General features: G+C 36.6%; 1 protein-coding gene across 1 annotated transcript in view; it reads left to right on the top strand.

Moving 5' to 3' along the window:
* Positions 1 to 25,606, top strand: part of PTPRT (protein tyrosine phosphatase receptor type T) — a 437,694-nt gene that overhangs the window by 55,814 nt on the left and 356,274 nt on the right. The window contains exons 3-6 of the mRNA XM_032218597.1: positions 11,931 to 12,202; positions 14,060 to 14,141; positions 22,327 to 22,442; positions 24,058 to 24,232. Of these exons, the coding sequence (XP_032074488.1) occupies positions 11,931 to 12,202; positions 14,060 to 14,141; positions 22,327 to 22,442; positions 24,058 to 24,232 (645 nt within the window). The remainder of the gene's footprint in view (positions 1 to 11,930; positions 12,203 to 14,059; positions 14,142 to 22,326; positions 22,443 to 24,057; positions 24,233 to 25,606) is intronic.

Genomic DNA, 25,606 nt, shown 5'->3' with positions numbered 1-25,606 from the left:
GAATCCAAAGTGTTACAAATCCATACTGTCTGCATGTTCACTTACATAATAAATGAATGAATTGATTGATTCATTGATTCATTTGTATTCTTTTTGTTCTTTAACTAGTATAAGGTATAATCTAGGTAATAAAGAATTAATCACACAATTTCTGGCTGTTTCTATTATTTAAAGACAATCTTTAGTGTTAAATGTTAATAGAATATATTCACTATAAAATGCTTACATGAGTGAAATTTCTAAAGCTAAGAACTTCAGTTAAATGAGTCAATGGCCTGTTGATGTCAAACGGGGTTAATTATTTATAGAATATTTCTATATATTTGTTCAAACTACATATTCATAATTACCTATATTATGTTGACCAACATTCATTTATGAGCGCAGATGGATAAAGTTTGTGAGAACGGTTAACATTCCTCTTTGAATTATTATATTATTTTCCAATGCTTGTAGTGCTACTAAATGTACTGTGTGGTCTATTATTACCTCAGAAAATTTGGGGTTGAGTGAAATGCCAAAATTTGGTAGAGGTTTTATAAGATTTCCTTTTTCTTAAATGCTAGGTTTCTGGATAATTTGAAGTACAATCCTATGTTTATTTAGTCAGATCGAGGAAATCAACCTGATCTCACTGAAGGGAGCACAATTATTTTACCTTTGCACTCATGTTTCCCTTCCCTTTAGAAAAGTATCTTAGCAAAGGCAGACTTTGAAGTAATTTTTTTCACAGCTGCTGGAATTGTTCCTCTTCTTATACTGTCCACTATGCTACATAGAAGTAGAATCCTGGCATGCAGTAATTTAGGGAACAGAGAAATAGGAGCACTTTTTACCTTATTGTAACAGAATATTGTGCTACAGCTCTGTTCCTTTCCTGTTCTTCCTTCAGTTTCTCTTTCTAGATAAAATCTATTCTTCAGCCTTCAATGTAATGGTGCCTGTTCTAAAGACAAATCAGAATGACATTTAAGTAAGAAACATTGCTCTATGCCTTCACCTTGGGGTCTTCTGGACAATACATTCATCAACCCAAATCATTAGAGATCTAATTGTGTGACCTCAGAAGCAGTTCTCCTCTATTCAATCCTCTTATACTCAGCCATTAGACATCTCCTAATGGAACCTGCTATTAAGAATCTTTAGAGTAGGCTTTTTCACATTGTCATCACTCCAAATTAACTACTGCTAAAGGGACATATAGTATTTCCTATTGTAATGTATTACTTTCATTTTCCGTTGTCCCTTAATATATTATAGGTATATACATTGGATTTCAGAAAATTTTGAAACAAAACAAATATATATATATATATATATATATATATATATATATATATATATATATATATATATATATATATACATATATATATACATATATATATATATATATATATATATATATATATACATACATACATACATACATACATACATACATACATACATACATACATACATACATACACACACACACACACATATATATATATATATATATATATATATATATATATATATATATATATATATATATATATATATATATATATATATATCTCTGTTTGAGTTTAAATAAGGCTTATTTCAATTGATCAGTCCATATTTGAACAATCTTGAAAATTTGTTCCTGGAATGAATAAAGAATAGCTGAATTTACACAACCTGGCAAAGGCAAAATAAACCGTCAACAATAAAGTGCACATGGCTAATTTACTTCTTGTCATATAAACTTAATTAACTAATGACTGAGGCTTTGGTAAACAAGTCATAGAAAATTGGGATTCAAATTATCAATTAACCCTTTGCTTTACTGGTGTAAATCCAACCTGAAAAATTAAAAATATTTCTAAATATTAAAATATATCAGGCTGAGAAGAAAGTGGGGGACAGGATGTATCAGTAATTTTGTTTTGGAATTCTGCCACTTGTCAAGTGTGTATCGTATTGCCAAGGGATATTGAAATGATAATACATTTTACAAATAAGATAATAATAATATACAAGTAATAATAATATTCCAGTAATCAAAACCATTTTTCCAGTTCTTTCTTCAAGACCAGGAGTATTAAATGAATTTTGATGTACTGTGTCCCATCTGGCAGGGGATAACTTTGAGCGCTCATTTACAATATGTTAGCTGGTAGAAACTGCTCAAATTTGTTGCTATATTTATATGTAGAAACCCATTGCTAAGTGCAGGAATCCAAATTTAAAAAGGCTATCTTGCTTTCATCTAAACATATCCAATATATGGATCCTGTGAAGGTTCTTTGTTTTCCAAGGACTAGATATACCAAAGTGTAGAAGAAAAACTACACAATGTCTTCATTCTTTAAATAATGTCCAGACCCCAAAACAGAGTATCATATTTTTTTCGAGTATAAGACGCACCGGAGTATAAAACGCACCAAGGTTTTGAAGAGGCAAATTTTTTAAAAAAGTTTTTGCATTCTGCAAACCTCTTAATAACGGCCGGTTTTTCATGAAAATGGGCCCGTTTTTTTTTCTTCAAAAAGGGCATGAATAGCCCTTAGGAGGCTTGTAGAGTGCTCCGGGGGGGGGGGGGGTGAGCAAAAAATGGCCTGTTTTTTGCTCATTTCTTCCTTCCCCAGCCCACAGGAGCTCTCTGAAAACCTCCTACAAGCTATGCATGGCCATTTTGGTGAAGGGGAGGGGATTTCGGGAGGCAAAAAGTGCTGTATTCAGTATATAAAATGCACTCAGATTTTCAGCCTCTTTTCTGAGGGAAAAAGATGTGTCTTATACTCTGAAAAATAGGGTATATAAGACTATTAGATTAAGTTTTCTTGAGCGAGTTATATAAATAATATTCTGTACGTCCCTTTTTATTTTTCTCCTTGTGAGTAAAAAATGATTTACAATGATTATTTGCAGATGTGATATTTAGCCGATTCAGACTGGTTCATCCAAACTGTTAGTGGAAATCATGGGTGGGCCTTCCCACCCACCCCATCTCTATGCCATCCTATTTAAGAACATTTTTGAGGCCGGGTGCATGAATGGAAGGTATGAGAGAGAGCAAAGTGCATGCGTGGAAGGCCGGGCATATGTGCAAAAGGGGCAAACTGGTGGTAACAAAATGTGAAACCTACTGTTGGTATTTGCCTCCATTAATATTTTCCCACAATGGCAACTTGATGTAAATCATGTATTTAATTCCAGAGGAACTTAACATATAATATCATGAGTTTACTTCAGTTCATCTGGTGTCTGCAATAATTGAGCTTTCGACTTGAGTAGCATCTGAAAGGTGAAGTTGAGGAAGTCTCAACTGAGCATGTATTGAACTGGTCACAACGGTTCCTTCTTGGTAGCTCATTTCTTTAGCTGTCAACTGTAAGAATATGGTCATGTAAGCTTAATGAACAGCGTGCAAAGCCATTAAAAACTCAATTATGGCCTTCTCTTTTTTTTCCACTGTAGATGTGAGAAAATGCAATCATAAAGTGATGATGTGTAAACACAATAGATGCCATCTGCTATGAAGTATGATTTCAGTTCTGAAAAGAGGATATATGTTGCAGATGCATCAATAATAGGAGGCTTATCAAGGCATCATTATGCACCAAGGAGGAGGGGAAATGAAATTTATGTTTATCTTGAGAGAACTTCGTGGTTTAATTCCCCAGTTTCATTTGTACGTTCAGTGCAACCATTTTATGCTCCCTGTCATTTTCAACTTTTTTAAAAAAAATCTTCTCTCTTTATTTAATCTGGATTGATCTCAGCATATAAAAATATATTTGTTAAATCATTGAGAAACTGGCAGCAACAGCAAGATATTAATTATGTTAACCTGTTGATCAAAGCGCATTTAATACAGTTGACCTGACATCCCATCTGTTTGCAAAACCATATGTCCCATATGTCTGTGTGAATAAGGGTTCCACCACAAAACTGTGTTCGACTAAAGGGCGCTCGACGAAACCGCGTAGCTGACGTCATCACAGCGTGACAACAGTGCGGAGAAAAAAGCACGCTGTAAATGCTAAACCTAAAATTAACCCCTAAATCTAAACCTAACCCCCCTAAACCTAATCCTAAACCTAACCCTAAACCTAACCCTAAACCTAACCCTTAACCTAACCCTAAACCTAACCCTAAACCTAACCCTTAACCTAACGCTAAACCTAATCCTAACCCTTAACCTAACCCTAAACCTAACCCTAACCTTTAACCTAACCCTAAACCTAAACCTAACCCTAAACCTAACCCTAAACCTAACCCTTACCTTAACTTGAATCGGCTTGCTTTTAAAGCGCTATTTAAAGTGCCCTTCTTTCTCCGCGCTCGCTGTTGTCGCCCTGTTGATGACGTCAGCGACGCAGTTTAATTGGGCGCGCTTTAGTCGAGCGCGGTTTTGTCATGCCACGGTGAATAAGTACTGAACCAAGGGTGGGTTTCAATTTTTTAGAACATTCTGTAGGTGTGACATATTTTGTGGGCATGGCTTGGCAGTCATGCGACTGGGCGGGTATGGCCAACTTGACATCACTCATGCATACTCAGTCATATGACCACTACCCCAAGCCATGTGGCAAAAAAATTTGGGACTCCTATGAAGGGGGGGGGAGAGAGGGGAAAACCTCCAAAAAATAGACAACTGGAGGATTAAGGGCCAAAATTAGGGAGATTGGAGAAGGCAGGAAAGAGAGGAATCCAGTTCAAAGATATCACATGCTGGGGAAAGAACTTTGGGAGATTGGAGGAGGCAGGACAGAGGGGAATCCAGGACAAAGCTGTCACATGCTGGGGAAAGAACTTTGGGAGATCGGAGGAGGCAACACAGAGGGGAATCCGGGACAAAGCTATCACACATTGGGGAAAGAACTTTGGGAGATCTGAAAAAGCAGGACAGAGGGGAATCCAGTAGAAAGCTATCACACACTGAGGAAAGAACTTTGGGAGATCGGAGGAGGCAGGACAGAGAGGAATCCAGGAGAAAACTCCTGAGCTTGCCGCTGCTGTCTGGTGTGCTGCTCGACTTCTCCATGCTTCTCCGTTCACCACCTCCGCTCCCAGGTATGGGACTTGACACCGAATTGGGTTAGGATACTGCAGATGGGCGGGGTGAGTGAGCGATGGAGCGGCTTCCGGACGGGCGGGGGTGAGCGAGCGAGCGACAGGGCTGGGGCAGGCATTCCAGAAGTTACTTCCAGGTCCACCGGTCAAACCTTCTCTCACCGGATCAGTAAATTTCACCATCCGGTTCTCCTGAGCTGGTGCGAACCGACAGAAACCCACCACTGTACTGAACCCTTAGCATTTCACAGCATGCAAAATACAGTATCTATATTTTCCTCTAAGAGTACAAGATGAAAATAGCAAATGGCGGTATGGATGGATGAATGCTTAATTTAGAGGGAATAATGATAAGATAAAATTGTCTTATTATAAGCTTGCCAGTGTTTTATAAAATTACTGGCACTGGAAATACTGAGGAGAAATGATTTCAGAGCTATTCTTTCATTCTTTTTCTCAGTTGGATAAAACAGTGATTTGATTCGTAACAGAAATAAAACACAGGAATGCTCATAAATGTCTCAGATTGCCCTAGATCTGCCATTCCTGACTTCTCCTTGAGAACAGGATGGTATTCACAGGGCCAATTGTTTCCGTTTAGCTTAAGTAGTGGCTAAATTTGCCTACTGGTCTTCAGTATCACTATTCTTAGTACTTTTGCTACATGCTAGCAGCTGAAGAAACATTATTTTCCTATACAAGTCCCAAACGTCAGACCTGGAAGCCATCTTTTGCATTGGGCCTTCAGGCCTGCCATGTTTTCTGCTGTGGGAAAATAGGAGGGGGGATTATATGGAGTATGAGTGATATATAGTCTAGATATCATTCCTTTCTCAGAGAGTCAAGGACAACTTGCTCTGCAGCTTTGATGGTGTGACTGGGAGGCACCTCCAGTTTTGAACAGTGAGTGATTGGACCATGTGATGGACATGTGGGTGCTGGGCAGGGACTTGAACTTTGACTCGGGTGGGGAAAACCTGGAAACTTTTAGATTCAGGTTTTCCAGATGTTCCAATATGACATCTCTAATAAAATGGAACTTTGAGAGGAAACTCAAGCCTTGGAGTCTTCTTTCATTGTGGGTGTTACTTGGAATCCTAACATCAAAACTGTGATCCAGGATGACTTTATTTGACAGATGTGATTGGTGGTGTACACATACACAGATGAAGACACAAAAAAACTTTTGCCTTATGTTATAAGGCAGTGGTCCCTAACCTTTCTGTCTCTGCAGACCGATGGCAGTGGAGGGAGGAGAGGGGATGGTTTTGTGAATGCACCTGTTGCTTGTTCAAATGGAGCATTGTGTGCTTGTGAGCTTGCCCACCACTTGCATGGCCTGGTTCACAATGGCCTATGGCCCAGTACTGGGCTGCAAAATGGAGGTTGGGGATCCCTGTTATAAGGTAGGTCTGTGTATGCGCATTTATGTATGCATGTGTGTGTGTCTATATAGGTGTTACCCATTAGATATGCCAAATACATATACATACATATGTATAGTTCAGTAACATAAATTATTTACAAAAATGCTGCCAAAGTATCTCCCTCTAATACAATGCATATGGCTACACACTTTGCAAAATGATCAGATTGTTTCTGTATCTTGTCTATTGCACTGTAACAATAAAACACATAAAATAAAATAAAATAAGGGGGGGGGGGATCAGTAACTTAAAAATAAGTCAAGGCTTTCCAAACTCAATCTTCTGTGAATTACAAGGCCAGCAGAGAAATATATCTATAAAATGACATGGCAGCAATCTCAGAACGAGAATGTCAAGACAGTTTGCATTTGATTAAAAATTACTATGCGTGACTGCTGAAATGGATATTTCTTTTTTACCTTCTCTCATTCCCCTACCCACAACCTGTGATTACTTGTTGCTTGTTTTCCTGAAGGCATGTTTGCAGACATCCCCAAAGTAGATTCTTTAAAGAGAATAAAACTAATAATTCTCATTATTTTTAATGTGTAATCATTTATAATGTTACTAACAAAGGGAAATGATGGACAACTAGAAAGGATTTTCTGCACATAACCTGCCATGGGTTACAAAGGTTTAATTATTTTATTGTGTTGCATAATGGTATTACAATCTATTCCACTGGGGAAAATATGTATGAATATTTTTGCAGGAATGCCAATGGGTCTAATTTTCTTCATGACCCCAATGGTACTTTCCCAAATTCATGAAACTATTATTTTTTATTACTTTTAGGTCAAATACTCCCATGGACCTTTCTCCTCTAGAAAACTATTTTCTGAATAGATAAAAAGCAATTGTGTATCTTCAGATATGTAATATGTGTCTGAATTGTCTGTATTTGTGAATTAAGCTTCTTGTGAACGCTGGATGCATTAATAAAATTTATTGTGTTTTTGCTCTAATTTCAAAAACTCTTTGTAAGTGGTAAGTTCAGTTCCTGAACAGGCAAAATCTGTTTCTTTCTCTATAACTGCCAGGATGTGAAGGATGATAAAAGAAAAAAAGGATCAGAAAGTGGAAGAGAAAAGGCAACATAAAAAGGAAAGAGAATAGTGTTTTTTTAAAAAAATATTAGTTGAGAATAGTAACTTTATTTTCCTACATAGATCCATGGATTTCATATATGTATTGAGGAAGAAAAACAGTGAAGAAGGATACAATGATTTATATTTGCCTCCATCAATATTTTCCCACAATGGCAAGTTGATGTAAATCACGTATTTAATTCCAGAGTAATTTACCATGTACAGTAATATCAAGAGTTTATCTCTGCTCATCTGGTGTCTGCAATAATTTAGCTTTGCCTGAACTGTCTGTATTTGAGGATTAAACTTCTTGTGAACACTGGATTCCTTAATGAACTTCATGTGGCCCTTGATCTAATTTCAGAAACTTTGTAAGTGGTAAGTTCAGATCCTGGGCAGGCAGAAGCTGTTTCTTCCTCTATAGCTCCCAGGATTTGGAGGGTGAAAGGAAAAAAAGGAATCAGAAAATAAAAGGGAAAAGATGACATAGAAAGGAAAAGAAAGAGAATCATATCCCAGCAAGCCTAGCTTGTAGCCCCACCCAATGTTTGTTTTAACTTGGCACTTCAATAACATATAATGTGACACCCGTCATGACCCAGACCATTCAGTTTCACAAGAACATTCCTTGAAAAGGAAAAAGAAAAAAGAAAGTCAGGACTTCAGGAATCATAGCTGAAATGGTATTTTTTTATTTAAAAAATGATGAAAAGGAAAAAAAAAGTGTTGTTTTATTTAACAATTCTCCAGAAGGAAAAGAGGGAAAATGGGAAAGCAGCAGAAGAAAAGAGAGAAAGAAAGCTGGAGGCAGATTGAAAAAGGAAAGAAGACACAACAAGAGAGAGAATAAGCTACTTCAAAGATCAGTTAGATAGGAAAAAGATAATTAGAGGAAAAGATGTCCTGATAATCAAGGCACAACAATGTCAAATCAAAAAATCAATTTTTGTGGTTATTGATGTTACCTTTGCGTCAACATCTGTTTATAAGCAACATCATTCAAATTTAGGAGTCTTTCCTCCTCTTTTTTCCTAATACTATGTATTTTGCTATAGAAATGATTTTTATCTTCCTCAACTATGTTGATGATAATGTAGTGAGGATCTGTGATTTATTCAAATTCTTGGCTACATGAAACTGCTGCAGGCATGCTGCTCCCTCAGGACTATAACTATTTTGGCTTTGACTGCCAGAGAGACTGGACACCTGACTTCCACAGAGGCAGATCCAAGGAGAACAAGAAGGACTTTTCATAAATGAAGAAGCTTCACTGAACTCAGTTTGCAGTATGCATGCAGATAATTGTATCTTTCATACAGGAAGGACAGTTTGCCTGCCTATATTGTGCCCCCACAACCCAGGACACTTTCTATTACTGAATCCTATCTTATACAGAAAATCTGAAAAGTCTTGCTCTAGGCAACTAATTAAAAGGCTGGCAATTTTGCAATAGTTTGCCCATGCTTTATCTGAAAACCAGGGCATTTTACTACTGCTGAAGTATATCTTCCATTAATTTCAAAGGGCCTTACTCCCAACTCAGTATTTATTTAAATGACACCTCTGGTAAGGACAACATCAGCAACAAATGAGAAGTGCTTTTTTACTTGCACAAAAAGACAGATAGCTAGGGTTGACATGTTTTGTGAAGATTTCTTCAAAGAAATTCACTTTGTCCAAAGTGAGCCCAACTATCATTTGGTAGTTAGGCTTCCTTTGAATGCACCCAGATTCAAAATGCTGGGCATACAGGGCACAAGGTCAAATTATTTGAGGAATTGCATCTTCTGAAAGATATCTGCCTAGGTTAAATAGAGTGGGTACATTCCAGGTTCCATCTCGTAAACTGGTGAGACATAGGAATCTATTGTATGATGGGTTGGTTGGTTGGTTGATTGATTGAGTGATTGGCAATGGTAGGTCAGGTTCCTTAGAATGAATGAGCTGGAAGGGACCTTGGAGGTCTTCTTGTCCAGCCCCCTGCACAAGCAGGAAAACCATTTCAGATAAAGGACTAGACAAATAGCTCTCCAACATCTTCTTAAAGACTTCCAGTGTTGGGGCATTCACAACTTCTGGAGGCAAGCTGTTCCACTGATTAATTGTTCTGTCAAGCAATTTCTCCTCAGTTCTAAGTTGCTTCTCTCCTTGATTAGTTTCCACCCATTGCTTCTTGTTCTGCCCTCAGGTGCCTTGGAAAATAATTTGACTCCTTCTTCTTTGTGGCAACCCCTGAGATATTGGAACACTGCTATCATGTCTCCCCTAGTCCTTCTTTCTATTAAACTAGACATACCCAGTTCCTGCAACCGTTCTTCATATGTTTTAGTCTCCAGTCCCCTAATCATCTTTGTTGCTCTTCTCTGCACTCTTTCTAGAGTCTCCGCATCTTTTCTACATTGTGGCAACCAAAACTGAATGCAGTACTCCAAGTGTGGCCTTACCAAGGCATTATAAAGTGGTATTAACACTTCACGTGATCTTGATTCTATCCCTCTGTTTATGCAGCCTAGAACTGTGTTGGCTTTTTTGGCAGCTGCTGCACACTGCTGGCTCATATTTAAATGGTTGTCCACTAGGACTCCAAGATCCCTTTCACAGTTACTACTGTTGAGCAAGGTAACACCTATACTGTAGCTGTGCATTTTGTTTTTGTTGCCTAAATGTAGAATCTTACTCTTTTCACCATTGAATTTCATTTTGTTAGACAGTGCCCAATGTTCAAGTTTGTTAAGATCCTTCTGTATATTTAGTATATCTTCTGGAGTGTTGGCTATTCCTGGCAGTTTGGTGTCATCTGCAAATTTGATGATTACTTATCCTAATTATTTTGGGTTTTTTGCTGTGTTTTTTATTATTGTTGTGAGCCACACAGAGTTATGTTTTACAAGATGGATAGATGTATAAATCAAATAAACAAATGAATGAAGTATGCTACTTGGATTAACATTGAATAGCTTGAAGTCTTTGGATTTATCAAGTCTTAGGAAGAACATCTATCAAACTATGGAACACTTTTTTCTCCACCAAGGTTAATTAAGAAGCAAGAATCCAGGCAATTGCTTAGACTGCTAATCTGAGGGTTAGTTGGTTATTTATTGAACTATGCAGTCAGCAACCATGGCAAATAGCACAAAAAGTCCATGCAGGTGATTTATAGAATCACACAGCCATTGCTTTAGGAATACCAACCTTGCTCATATTAGTGTTTTATCACCATAGTAATGTTACCAGATGACAGTTTACATCACTGGTGGAAAGTAGTTGCATGTGTGAAGTAGATGTGTTAGAAAGAAGTTGATTGTAGAAATCATGCATCAAACTTGAAACACAACTCATAATATAGAAAATAGTTTTTCTGAAGTTGAACAAAATGTGGATAAATATGCACTGTATGTGGTTATTAGTTTATTTATTTTGGCATACTTTTTGATTAGACTGCAAATATGAGTTAAACTTTCTAAATGTATTATCAGTTTTAAAGGGTAACACTTTTAATGAGTTTATCTCAGTTCTCCTAACTACATGAATATATCTGTGGACCTTTTTTTTTTTTTGGTAAAAAGTATAAAGATGATTTACTGTGAATTTAGTTATTTTTTTGCAGAAACAAATGTGTGAATTTAGAGTGGAACCACCCTGACTCATAATCTCCAAATCTTATCAATTTCTCTCTCAAAAACCGTTGAAGTTGAAAAATGAAGCTTCCAAAGAATGGTTTTACATTCTGGACTTTATTTCTCACCTTATAGTTAGGCTTCTTAGTAAATATGGTTCTTCTACCATTACCAGTTTTCCATCTTGTAGATGAGAGCTGTGTCAACAGCCACACCACTGAAACAATCATTTTGAAAACTCTGCCTAATACAATTCAGTGATTTTTCCAAACATTTACGTGATCTCCCAAATTGTAGGATTCTTGATATATTGTAATCTATAAATATGGACATGTTAAAAAAACAGACAGCTTAATATTGTTTGTGTATGCAATCAAAAGAGTCTGGTAGTGTAACTTCAGTAGAGCGAAAAGGGAGTGTGATATGCTCTTCATGTCTGAAGTCAATATTTTCCTGTCAGACAGTTTGAAATCCAAGGTGGAAAATATCTGAAAATAATAACAAATGGCCTTCTTTAGCTGATGATGCAAGCAGTGGATACAAAAGTATTTGTCATTTCTGGTGTTTTTCTTTTTACCTCAGAAAAGTGCTGAATTATAATAACAGTAATAGATCTGAGAAAATTAACAGCTGTTTGGGGTTTTTGACTTTGGTCTGATTATTTAGAACTATTGACTCTTTAATTAATTTAGTTGTAATATCAGGAAAAGGAACTACTGATCTTTTCCTTGTGTTTCTTTTCTTTGTAGGCTCCTTCATGATGGTGAATAGTTCTGGGAGGGCCTCTGGGCAAAAGGCCCACTTGCTTTTACCAACACTGAAGGAAAATGACACTCACTGCATTGATTTCCATTACTACTTGTCCAGCCGTGACCGTTCCAGCCCTGGATCCTTGAATGTTTATGTGAAAGTGAATGGTGGACCTCAAGGCAACCCCATCTGGAATGTCACTGGGCTTGTTACAGAAGGTTGGGTGAAAGCAGAGCTTGCGATCAGTACTTTCTGGCCACACTTTTATCAGGTATACTTGAGATTTCTTTTACCATAGCGGTGGGCAACCTGCAGCCTGTAGGCCACTGTAGCTTTTAAAGAACAAATTGCTCCCTTTCTATTGGTTTTTATTTTATTTTATTTTATTTTCAATCTTGCAATTGGAAGTGAGAAAGGGCTAAAATATTTTCTGTTAAATGAACTGCATCCATGAAATGAACATTTCATTAAATGAAATCTCACTAAAGAAGATTTAGCCCAATCTTCTTTAGTGACATTTCTACATCACAATCTGATCCTTAAGGAACTTGGAGGAGGAGGAAAAGGGTAGTAGCAATGCAGGATCCAATCTGGGTCAGTCACAAAGACCAGAGGTTTAATCTTCTGAGCTTTCATACTCATGCTGGAGCCCAAAGCTCAGAAAACTAAAGACTTTGTACCCAGTGACTGATCCAGATTGGATACTGCAACAATTATCCTGGGATACTATATTTGCCTTCATTTGTGTAGGAATAATAGTAAGAAAATTAACTAAAATGACCACAATTCACAAATCAGATATAAGAATGTATCCTAACAACATGAGAGCTAAAATATATTTATCTGTACAGTCTAGTTTTCCTTGCCATTCAGAGGCACTGTACACCTCACACACTGTACACCAATTGTGGGTTTCCATTTTTTTTAATATTGGTTTGTTTGTGCGCAAGTGCACACTCCTGCCATGTGCAGAAGCTTCTGCGCATGCGCAGAGCATCCGGGTGGGTGGGCAGAGCGTCTTTCTCTTTTTGTGGATCTCAGCACCTCTGTCTAACCATGATTCCCTTAATATTTCCCTTACTCTCAACCAATTCAGTATTTAGGAGGAAGTTTGTCCTCTTACTCTCAACCAATTCAGTATTCAGTTATAGAATTAGGACCATCCAACAACATAATCCAACAATTCTAGGGCACTTCTGGTTTAAAAGCTGTATTCTAGCAACGTATGAACATCCATCATTTAGACCTTACATATCAAAGATCCTTCTTGTTGCCAGGCAATGAAAGAGCATGGGAAATCAACTTGGAGTGTCCTTCAGGATGAATCTTGACGGAATAAAAAATGGCACTTCAGATTTCTCTTCCCTCCAGCTCTTTTTTTTTTAATAAACAATGCTGGATTACATCATCTTGATTTCTTGGTTACCTTAGCCTCACATATTTTATCCTTATCATTGATTAAATTCTGATAGTTAACCACCTCATCAAGATGTTGTTTTCTATGACCTTTCCATAACTATAGGGAGTTGAAAAATCTTATCAGAAAAAATATTTTCAAGGACTTTATATCCCTTCATAATTTGTCTTGAAGCATCTTGATAAAATCTTGTAAATGCTGTTCAGGTTTCTTCTGAACACACATTATAGCACATTATTTTTAACCATTTATTGTCTGGCCATTAACCCATTCTCTAATATATCATTCTTTCTGCAATCATAGTTTTGGGACAATTAAGACTTAGCTGCCTTCATGATTATATTTATTTCTAGTACTGATTTTTAATGTAAGGTGTTTTACATACATGCTTATTTGCACACTTTTTTGGAAGAGGGAAAAGATACACACACACACACACATGCACATAAGTAAATTTGGGAACTGAGTGGGTTGCTCTGTGGAAGCAAAGGGAAGCTGAAGTAAGATCATAAATATAGTTGTGGTTTCACTTAGCAATCCCTTTGCTTAACAACCGATTTACTGTTCAGTTGTGTTTGCTAAACAAGGACTATCTGTAAAGCATCTGTTACAGAATCTGAATCCTTTGTACTTAAGGGATGTTAGAGGGATGTGTTGTGTACTATTTTCAATTGTTTACTTAATCAGCTTCTTGTCTCCTATGAATTTCAGGTCATATTTGAATCGGTTTCCCTGAAGAGTCACCCTGGGTACATAGCGGTGGATGAAGTCAGAGTCCTTGCTCATCCATGCAGTAAGTATCTCCCCCCTCCCCACATTCCCTCCTAACCATAGCAATGCATTTCATGTTCAAATGAGTAATTTGCCCAATTTAGCCAATTCTGAAACATTTCCTTTTATCTATGCCAAATGCTTGCGGAGTGGAAGCAATCAACCCTGAATAAATACATAATTTCTCAAGTTGTACAACAAGCAAAGCTGCTTCAAATGTGCAGCAAGTGCCAAAATTTTAAACCATTATTAAAGGGAAATAAAGCCCTGATTGTTAGGACCATTGAAGGGAGAGAATTACAGGGTTTTAGTGATTCCCTATAGAATTAACTTAAAGAGAGAAAGTTGGGGTAGGGAGGAGAACCTTCGTGAACACATCTAAGCAAATTAGTGCAACATTCACACTGGGGAAAAAAAGGCCTGGAGTGTTTTTCTTTAAAGAAATGTAAATCTTTGCAGTGCCTCTTTGAAAGATTTTTTAAATATATATATCTATCACTTTCAAAGCATGTGACTCACACTGTGAAATAGAGAAATAAGTCAAAGATTGTTTTGCTACATTTCCTAGGCTACTGTATTTCTTTCAGCTGTTCTATTCAGATTCATTTTAAAAGCATTCAATTAGGAATCTGTATCAAATTGACATTAAAGATATTCAGTTTATAACAGTAAAGAACAAACTGACGCAGTGTGAATTTTAATTTTAATTTCGGCTATTTTGTATGATCATGGGAATTATCTGACTTTTTTTTATTTCTATGGAGAGCTTAATAATTAGGACAAAATAAGCAGACTAAAGGATTTTTAGTCCCACCAACAGGGAGAAGCTAAGTATAGATTTTTAGATAAACCCCAGAAAATGTAACAGAGTTAGTTTCTCGAGTCACTTTGGGCCATGCAATCTTCCTACAACTTACTTTGCCAGTGTAGGTCTCTCTAAAGTGATGAATGATGAAAATGTGTGACGAGGTCATCATGCAAATGGGTTGACTTATGTCAAAACATCAGTACATAATATAGATAGTCCTTGACTTATGACCACAATTGAGCCCAAAATTTATTTTCCTAAGTGAGATCGTTTTTAATTTTGCCTCATCCCTGCAACTGTTTATTAAGTCATTAAGTGAATCTGGCTTCTCCATTGACTCCATTGTCGCAAAAAGTGATCACATCATTCCAGGACATTGCAACCATCATAAATATGAGTCAGTTGCCAAGCATCCAGATTTTAATTGTGTGACCATGAGGATGTTGCAATGGTAGTATGTGTGAAAAACTGTCATGTCATATTTTTCAGTGATGTAACGTTGAATGGCCACTAAATGAACTGTTGTAAGTCAAGGACTACCTATAGCATTTGTACGGTGATGTTATCATCTGCAGGTAGCCATGTTGGCAACACCATAGTTTGCTACAGATGTTTCTGTGTTTATTATTTATTTATTAAAGAAAATTTTATGACCTTTCAATTCACTCATGGTGATTCTGTGTTATAATGTTTGTAACTAAAAGAACAAAATGTTGAAGAGCCTTCATCTACAATATCATGTAAATAATGCAAATCAAACGTAGATACATTTTTCACTCTTGCAAAATGGGGCTGGGTTAGGGTTAGGGTTAGGGTTACTCTTGAATCAAACTGCTTTAACTACTTCATAAATGCATGGCACAACATAGGAGAACAAACCCATCAGGACTAGACTCAGAGTCCATCTGCATTTAAAAGACTCAGGCCATTCTTTTGAAGACAGCAACATCTATATTCTGGACAAAGAGGACTGTTGGTTTGAAAGAGGCCATCTATTTCAAATTGAACAGCCCTCTCTCAACAGAGGGGGAGGGATATGATGTCATCTATTTTCAGTCTACAGCACCGTCCTTTCAACTGTCCCAAGAAAGCTCCACATTCATTTGCACCACTCAGATGACACAGATAAACCTCCAGGTGGCCTTAACTGCTTGCCAAAAGAATGCAAATGACCAGCTTTCTGCAAGGAGTATAAATCCTTCCATTCCCCATTATCTAGCCAGAGCTGAAGAAGCTTCTTGGATGAGAAGTGAAACGTCTTCAAAGAAAAACAAAAAGTTTAGTTGTCTTTTGAAAAAACACCTTTGGGACAAATTGCTTTAAATTGGCTCATCTATTTGGTGCATTTTAATCTAATTTTTCATGTGTGATGAAGAAGTTTGCCCACCTTCAAAAGTATCAGAATACTCTTGGAAAATTATGGCATAGTGAATCATAAGTTTCAGTAAATTCAAATACTGTGGCCATCCTTGTGCAAAACATTTAATGGGATGCCCACTTTTATTGAAATCTATATTGAGACAGTTTTGGCAATCTGACGATTCCATTCCCTGGTAGTAAATTCAAGCATTCGTCTGATCTTTATAGGAAGGCTATGGATAAACTGGTAATTCAGTTTTTTATGAATACTTACCAAACACCTGGAGCCTTTTATTTTTTTTCACAGACTTTGTCTGCATGCTTTCCCGATAAATTTAAATTCAGTGTCATGACATGATAATTAATACTGCAGTTATTGCAAAAAGGAACGTGAAGTAGTATTTTAAACATGAGTTTTGAATGTAAGAATGGCGTGTCCATACACACATTGGTAGTGCATACAAAGATTGGGAGCAGATCAATAGCCCTGTTAGCCTGTTGAGTTCTTCCCATTCAAATTAGCAGAAATCAATCCCTCTCAGTTGTTTCAAAATGGCTGTTTTTCTTGTATCTTGTTATAGAAAAACCTCTGAAACTAATTAAAATGAGTCCTATCTTAGTTTGTATTTCAGAAATCAGCAGAGTTCAAAATTCTGTAGATTGAAAATTTGACTTCAAAGTGCTTCTGTGCAGATAGCATGACTATTTATTTAAAGCAATAATCTTATTTCTATGCTTCATTTGCTCTCTTTCCTTCATCCCTTTATTTCCGTTATACTTCAAACCCCCTGCTACCCTTCTCTCCCCCCCAAAAAAAACTCTCTGCAGAAAGTTAGTCACTGTGAACTAAGTCACAGTAACTGGGCTAGTCATTCAGTAAGAATTTCTTGAACAACTGGATGATTTTGAAAAGTTAAATAGGATCTGTTCTTACTACTTGAATAGGAGACACGAAAAAAATTCTATACATAAAAGAGTGAGAAATTTAAGAAAAATTTCACAGGTACTAAATGGTAAATATTTTTTTCTTTTTTGACCAAGTAAACTAAATGAATTTGTCCATTAAATTATGAAAGGTATCTTGAAAGAGAGGTTATTAACTTTCCAAGCTTAATATAACATAATATAAATTATCTACTGTAAGAAACAAAATTGCAATCAGCATGAAGAGAAAATATACAACTGAGGGTCTAACTATCATCCTTTAGCAGTAATTTTTCATAAGATTTTGCCTAACTGTTCTTGCCTATTTGTGATTAAGGAATCCTATCAAAATGTTCAAAGAAATTAAAACCAGCAAACCTCCCCCCCTCCACCCAAAAAGTAATTACATGCTGCTTTACATATCAGTTTGGGAAATGTAGATTAGTGTGGTTTGCATGCAAAAAAGCAGATTTTGCCTGCTCTTATTAGTAAATACTTTCTTTTGTTCTAATTCAGAAATGTCAGAGGACTTAAAATAGCCAAATTATTGCCAATTAAACAGGTCCATACACTGAAGTTGGAGGGAATGGAAGATATAAACTGTCAAAATTGTTTGCTGTAAATATATTAAAGCAGTAGTGCTTTGTATCAAAGGCTCTCCATTTCAAATGACAGATCTATGACCCTGCCTCAGCCAAGTGCTAGTACATCAATACATTTTGACATGGATAAATTAGTGACCAGCTAAAAGAGATGGCATAGCACTATTTAACTTGATTGACTGGATGTGGTTCTTCAGGAATACAATATATGTTGTGGACAGTTGCTGCTTAGTTTTCCCTCACTATGAATGTTTATTTTGCCATCTGAAATAGCCAAGTTTGGAGAATTATTTTAATTTAAATATAAAAACGTACAACAAAAATGAAAGTTATGTCTGCTCCATCACGAAAAGTATGTCTGCTCCATCACTATGGTCATGATTAGATTCTATGATTATTAAAATCTGAGGAAAATATTTATCAGAGATCCCTCATTTCACTTTTAGTGCATTCTAAAATAATCAGTTACAGTTGCAATGCTGTGGCTTAGGCATATTATTTACTATTGGATATATGAATAAATTTTCTGAGATGGAGCTTTGTAGAGTTAAACTTGGTGAACATCTTGAATTCTTCGCCTTTGGAATGCAGCTATAGGACAGAACCAAACATTTTCTAAAAGGTAGCAGCATCAGTTAATAACATTGATGCATTGCATTTATACAGTGAATGAAAGAGAAAACAGCTCCCAAAAGAAACCAGTGTGGCTGCATAAAGAACTCTTTGACAAATTAAAAGAGAAAAAGGATAAATATAAAAAGTGGAAAGAAGGGGGGCATAACTAAGGCAGAATATCAGCAAATAGCCCCAGCCTGTAAATATGAAGTGAGGAAAGCTAAGGCTCACAATGAAGAAAGGCTTGCCACAAAAGTAAAAAATAACAAAAACGCTTCTTCCAGCATGTTAAAAACAAGAAAAAAGTTAAGGAAACAATTGGTTCTTTGCTGGGAGAAAATGGCAAGAAGGTGACAAGCAAAAGAGAGAAAGCGGACTATTTAACTCATTTTTGTATCAGTCTTTACACAAAGGGAAAAAACAGTCCAACCTACCAAAAACAGCACCACAAAAATCAGATTAGGAACACAAGTTGAAATAGGGAAGAAAATGGTAAGTGAGCACCTGTCTACCCTAGACAAGTTCAAATCACCAGGACTGGACTGGAAAAGAGCTGATGTGGTTCCCATATTCAAAAAAGGAAAAAAAAATAGATCCAGGAAACTATAGACCTATCAGCCTGACCTCATTACCAGGGAAGATTCTGGAAAAGATAATCAAGCAACAAATTAGTGAACACCTAGAAGTAAACAAAGTAATAGCCAAAAGCCAATATGGGTTTGTCAAAAACAGATCATGCCAGACTAATCTTTTTGCATTCCTTGACAAAGTGACAAAATTAGTGGACCAGAGGAATGCCATTGATGTAATTTATTTAGACTTCAGCAAGGCATTTGATAAAGTAGACCATAACCTACTACTAGATAAAGTAGAAAAATGTGGGTTAGACAGCATCACCACCAGATAGATTCGTAACTGGCTGACCAATGCACTCAACATGTAGTCCTCAATGGAACTGCATCTACATGGAGGGAAGTATGCAGTGGAGTACCCCAAGGATCTGTCTTAGGCCCAGTATTCTTCAACATCTTCATCAATGATCTGGATGAGGAGATAAATGGGGAATTCATCACATTTGCAGATGACACCAAGCTGGCAGGAATAGCCAACACTCCAGAAGATAGGCTAAAGATACAGAAGGATCTTGATAAACTTGAACATTGAGCACTAACTAACAAAATGAAATTCAATTGTGAAAAAAGTAAGGTTTTACATTTAGGCAAAAAAATGCACAGCTACAGTATAGGTGGTACCTTGCTCAATAGTAGTAACTGTGAAAGGGATCTTGGAATCCTAGTGGACAACCATTTAAATATGAGCCAGCAGTGTGCAGTAGCTGCTTAAAAAGCCAATACAATTCTAGCCTACATAAACAGAGGGATAGAATCAAGATCACATGAAGTGTTCATACCACTTTAAAATGCCTTGGTAAGGCCACACTTGGCATATTGCATTCAGTTTTGGTCACCACAATGTAAAAAAAGATATGGAGACTCTAGAAAGAGTGCAGAGAAGAGCAACAAAGATGATTAGGGGACTGGAGGCTCAAACATATGAGGAATGGTTGCAAGAACTGGGTATGTCTAGTTTAATGAAAAGAAGGACTAGGGGAGACTTGATAGCAGTGTTCCAATATCTCAGGGGTTGCCACAAAGAAGAGGGAGTCAAACTATTCTCCAAGGCACCTGAGGGTAGAACAAGAAGCAATGGGTGGAAACTAATCAAGGAGAGAAGCAACATAGAACTGAGGAGAAATTTCCTGACAGTTAGAACAATTAATCAGTGGAACAGCTTGCCTCCAGAAGTTGTGATTGCCCCAACACTGGAAGTCTTTAAGAAGGATAGCCATTTGTCTGAAATGGTATAGGGTTTCCTGCCTAGGCAGAGGGTTGGACTAGAAGATCTCCAAGTTACCTCCCAACTCTGCTATTGTATTGTATTGTATTGTATTGTATTGTATTGTATTGTATTGTATTGTATTGTATTGTATTGTATTGTATTGTATTGTATTGTATTGTATTAGATTTTGATATACAAAAAATCATTTGCTTTGTTATATATTTGAAATGTCAGAGGCATAATGAAAAAACAAGCAACCCAATATTGCAGGTATTCTGGAAGCAAAGCTCCAGTATGAAAGTTGGCTGGAGTAGTCCTTTTTACCTGGGACATGATGTAAATCTGTGAATAGGCCAATGGGAACTTTCCCCTGAAAGTAACTGTGTCATCCAAGATCCATATGGCCTCATATCTGCTGTAATTTGGAAGAGCTATGAAGACCTGGCTCTTTTCCTAGATCTTTACCAAGGGAGAATGAGTCTCCTTGCTGCATTGCACTTGCCTTCTTTTATCTGTAGTATTCATGTTATTGGATTTATTGTAATTTCTTTGTTGTGAGCCACCCAGAGTCATTGAGAGTTGGGTAGCATAAAATTTTAATACATTGTTGCTCTTATAACTAATTTGCTTGTGAGTTATAGCTTCAAGCTGTATGGCATTGAAACCTAGTATTGTGATTCTTTATTTATGGATTGTTGTCTCTATGATAACTGATAGAATAAGTCTTTTACTTCTATCTTTCGTGTAGAGTATCCATCCTTGTTCTACTTGGTAACCTTAGGGTTGGTTTGAGGCTGAGCAGTGCAGTTTGTCCAAGGCTGGTCCCAATTGGTGTTGACAGGGAGTGAGAGATCCAATCCACAGCTGGAGTGAGTACTGAATCTTTTGTGGTGTGCTGCAGGGCTCAGTACTCTCTCCACTCCTTTTAAACATCTACATCAGAGTGTCAAACTCGATTTCATTGAGGGCTGCATCAGGGTTGTGTTTGACCTCAGGGGACCAGGGTGGGAATGGCCAGGGTGGGTGCGTCCAGCATGACATCACTCATGACAGTGACTCCTGTGGTGGTCTGAGCACTCTGCTAGCGAAAATGGGCTCCTGGGGCCCGTTATTGGCTGTGACAGCCTCCTGACAGTAAAAATGGAGTTCAGGGGGGAATGTGTGCCCATCTTAACTTCATTTTTGCTGGCAGAGGCATTGTAGGCTGGTCTGCTGTTTCCAGGGTGGTCCCATTTTTCAGATTTAAGCACCCCAGGGCTGGATGCAGCCAGTGGGCCTTGAGTTTGACACCGTTGGTCTACATCAAGCTGCTGGGTGAGATCATCCACCACCTGAAGGCTCTCATCTGTCAACAAATTTTGATTGGTGGGATCCAAGAGAAGAGACTTTTCTGCAATGGTTGCTGCCCTTTGGATCATTATGACCCCTGAGGTGAGATCTGAACCTATTGTTTTAGCCTTCTGAAAGGGCCTGAAGACTTGGCTCTACTAACTAACCTGGGGTCCCAATTGGACTAAATCATTATGAAGATGGCTAATGAACTAGATAACTCCCCCGCATAAGTGCATCTTGCTCTCTTCCCTCTCATCTTGTTATTTTTAAACTTTAATGTTATTATTTATTATTACTAATTATTAGTTGTAGTTGTAATTTTTTACTCATATCTATTTTTTAAAAACAAACATTATTTACTCATCTTTACACAGAGGGCATTTGCTTTTTGCTTCCACTGAATATTAATTGAATATCTTGGGAAATGTTGAATTCTTTTGTTATAGAATATTTATTTATAGTACAATGTTTATGCCAAGATGGTCATTGTGTTTCTATTCATCTTCTTAGCTAGAACAGCAAAGACAGTCTGCATTTAAAAAAGAAAACCAAGAGATAGGCTTAGTATTGCTTTGCTAAGTCATTTATTCAATGAGAAACTTGGCATATGAAAGAAGGAGAGAGAGAGACAGACAGACAGACAGACAGAGAGACTGATTCTCATTCTACATCTGCTATCATTATGCATTGTGATGCTCTATCCTGGTAATATTTTGTCTTTTTGTTAGGAAAAGCTCCTCACTTCCTGAGGCTGCAAAATGTGGAGGTTAATGTTGGGCAGAATGCAACATTCCAGTGCATTGCAGGAGGAAAGTGGTCTCAGCATGACAAATTGTGGCTACAGGTAAATGCACAATGGATCCTTTATGTTCTTTAGAAGTTTTAAACCATATTTCTCAACTATGAACAAATAGATATTCTGAATCCAGTGGAAAATTTCTGTGCAATACTTTCATCATTTCCCTTTGGGTAAGAGAACATTCTGAAACACATAAAATGCTGTTTAAATTGATGGCCCGGAAAATTATTTAGCTGAGTATGCTTAATGTCTTGAGCAGCTAAATGTTTAACTTTATAGGGAATATTATATAGCATTTATTTACTATATTTCTTCTTTACTTACTTATATATTTTTATTGCATAAATGTACCAAATGTTTATGATATTTCCCATTGGAAAAATCAGAATTAGCAGAATTAGAGATCTGATTTTGAGGCTGTAATGAAAAAGAAACAAGGAAGGCACTGAAAGCTGATCTTTCAAAAGAATGGGATGAGATCAATGTGAGGAAATTTCAGGATGCCTTACTTTATTTCTACTTGACGTCTTTTTAATTGCTTCTACATTTTATTTGCATGTCTAATTTATTTCAGCCATACTACTTTATTAATCTACATTCTGATCCTAATCATTCTCAATCACACCTTTTCTCATAAGTTGTAAAGTAGCTCAAATCTCAGCTACTGCTTTCATAAGGATGTCTGTGCTTTTTACTACTACCGTACAGTTTAGAACTGCCAGATTTACTCCAAAGAACTGACTGTATTGTTTCAGCTAAATAAATTGCCTCTGATAAGCAGTCTCTAAGCCCAGCACAAATATACCCTGCCAATCATCTGTGTTATCTGTTTGTCCTTGAGAGCAACAACATATATATATATATTTTTTTAATTCACAGCTAGCATCTATGTTGAAAAATAAAACAAAATAAATAAGAGGTTTTTTTTAAAAAAAAATAGATGGTTGTTACAATTCTTTCATCAGGAGTCAATGCAAGGCCATGGTACACGTTGAAGCAAAATTCAGTGGAGTATATGGCTGGATTGTGCAGCCTGCATACTTTTATTAAATCCAATAAGTTTTTGATCTTGGCGTAATATCTACAAAAGGGAAGCATGAGTCACTTTATACTGTTAGGAAGAAAATGAAATCATATATCTTACCCACTAGGTGACCTTTGAATCCCCATAAATGACACACATTTCAGAATCTTACATTTCTACAAATCCAACCTTTTCTTATTGATAGCTTTTATAATGGAACAATGCTGTGCTGCAATCTATTATCAGCCTGACTCAATCGACTGCAGGATGAAGGCATTGAAATTTATAAACCATAATCTACCAGGCTAAACCAGTGTAGGTTAGTGGTTGTTTTGATTTTCCTTTCTAAGACTGAGAGAGGAAGTGACTGACCCAAAATCACCAACTGGATTCTGTTCCTAAGAAACAACTACTCAGGGAGTTGATAGGTAGTAAAATATATAGTAACTACTGCTCTTGAGCTAAACTGAAATTGAATTTTAGTAATACATATCAAGTTTAAAGGATTCATTTGGGAGAAAAAAATGTCATGTTTTTGTAAGAATTTCAGAGAAGCAAATTAACATGAGTTAGGAATACTATTTTCATGAACATGTTATACTTACATAGATCTTTCTCCCTCTCTTTGTGTGACAGCAGTGGAATGGAAGAGACACAGCATTAATGGTTACCAGAGTTGTCAACCATAGACGCTTTTCTGCTACCGTCAGTGTAGCTGATACATCCCAACGCAGTATCAGTAAATATCGCTGTGTAATCCGTTCTGATGGTGGATCAGGAGTTTCAAACTATGCAGAATTAATAGTGAAAGGTAAGTGATGAATAATTAAAAATGTGAATTTGTGGGAGTTTATACCTGCCCCAAATAGAATGTCATCTGAAGTACAAAAGAATGTCTGTAATCAACCAAAGAGTTTAACCATTTGAAAATGTTAGTTCTATTTTTATCCATGATTATAGTCACTTGACATGAAGAAGAATAAAGCAGTAAAGATTATTAATACAATTACAATTATTTACAATTATTAATGTGTTGAATACTAATAATATATCATTAACTTTATTACCTTACTAAATGAAAAACTTATTTTAGGAAATTCAACTATAGTAAAAAAAAATTAAATTCAAATTTGAAAATGCTGCTTATCTTTTTAAAAATTCTGTGATATTTTAATAACATAAATTTAAGTTGCACTTTTATGATGTTGTTTGTAACAAGGATTTTAAAAATCCTCAAACAATTTTGAGAATTCCTAACACATGTTGCATTCATAAAGTTTTCATGAGCCATGTTTTATGAAATATATTTCTGTGACAGATGTATTATATATCACACAACTTTTCTATTCACATAGCTACTCTTCTCAACTAAAAATTGGTAAATCTATTGCAAAATTCATTCCTGTTTTTAGAAATTCTGTCAGAATTGTACTGTCTGAGGCAGCCACAAATGAATGTGGAGGTTGTGTTAAATGGTATTCTGGAATTTGAATTCAGTGCAATACCAGTTCAGGATTAAAATATACAAAATTCTTAAGAATTACCAGATTCTATTTATCAGAGGTGAGTTGCTCCCGATTCGGCCCAGTTCAGCCAAACAGGTAGTAGTGATTTGGCCTGGATCACAGAACAGGCAGCAAGCCAGGTTGGCCACGCTCCCAAACCAGTTCCCTGGTCTCTTCTGCCATTGCCAGCATGTTTCTGCACATGCACAGAACAAGCTACTGTCAACTGTGCATGCATGGGCAATGTGTAGTGTGCGTGTGCACAAAGCGAACCCACCCCTGCTACTCATGCTGTAAAAAAATTGGAATTCCCTACTCAGCTTGGATTAGAAATCTCATTCTTACTCTTGGGTTTTGGAGTGGAGGGTTGGGAGAAAATAATTCTAATATTGTAACTTCCTTTATCTTGCCTGAAAAAACAAAACAGCACTGAATGTATTCTTAAATTCTAATACTTCATTCCTAAAATTAAGATCTTTATTCTAATATCATTGTTAATCCCATAATTTTTGTGAATGAATAATTATTCATGAACTATCCTTGGTTTTCAATTCTCTCCTCCTCCCAATTTATCAACTGCAATTTTTTAAACCATTTTTCTACAATTTACTCCATTCTTCAAAAGGTTGGTGCAAATAATCCATTGCATTTTCATGTGAATTTCTAGTGTTTATGTATTC

Source organism: Thamnophis elegans, chromosome 5, assembly GCF_009769535.1.
Source record: "Thamnophis elegans isolate rThaEle1 chromosome 5, rThaEle1.pri, whole genome shotgun sequence".
NCBI classification, from domain to species: domain Eukaryota; kingdom Metazoa; phylum Chordata; class Lepidosauria; order Squamata; family Colubridae; genus Thamnophis; species Thamnophis elegans.
Note: the sequence above shows the minus strand (reverse complement) of the source record. Positions and strands in the feature narration are given on the sequence as shown.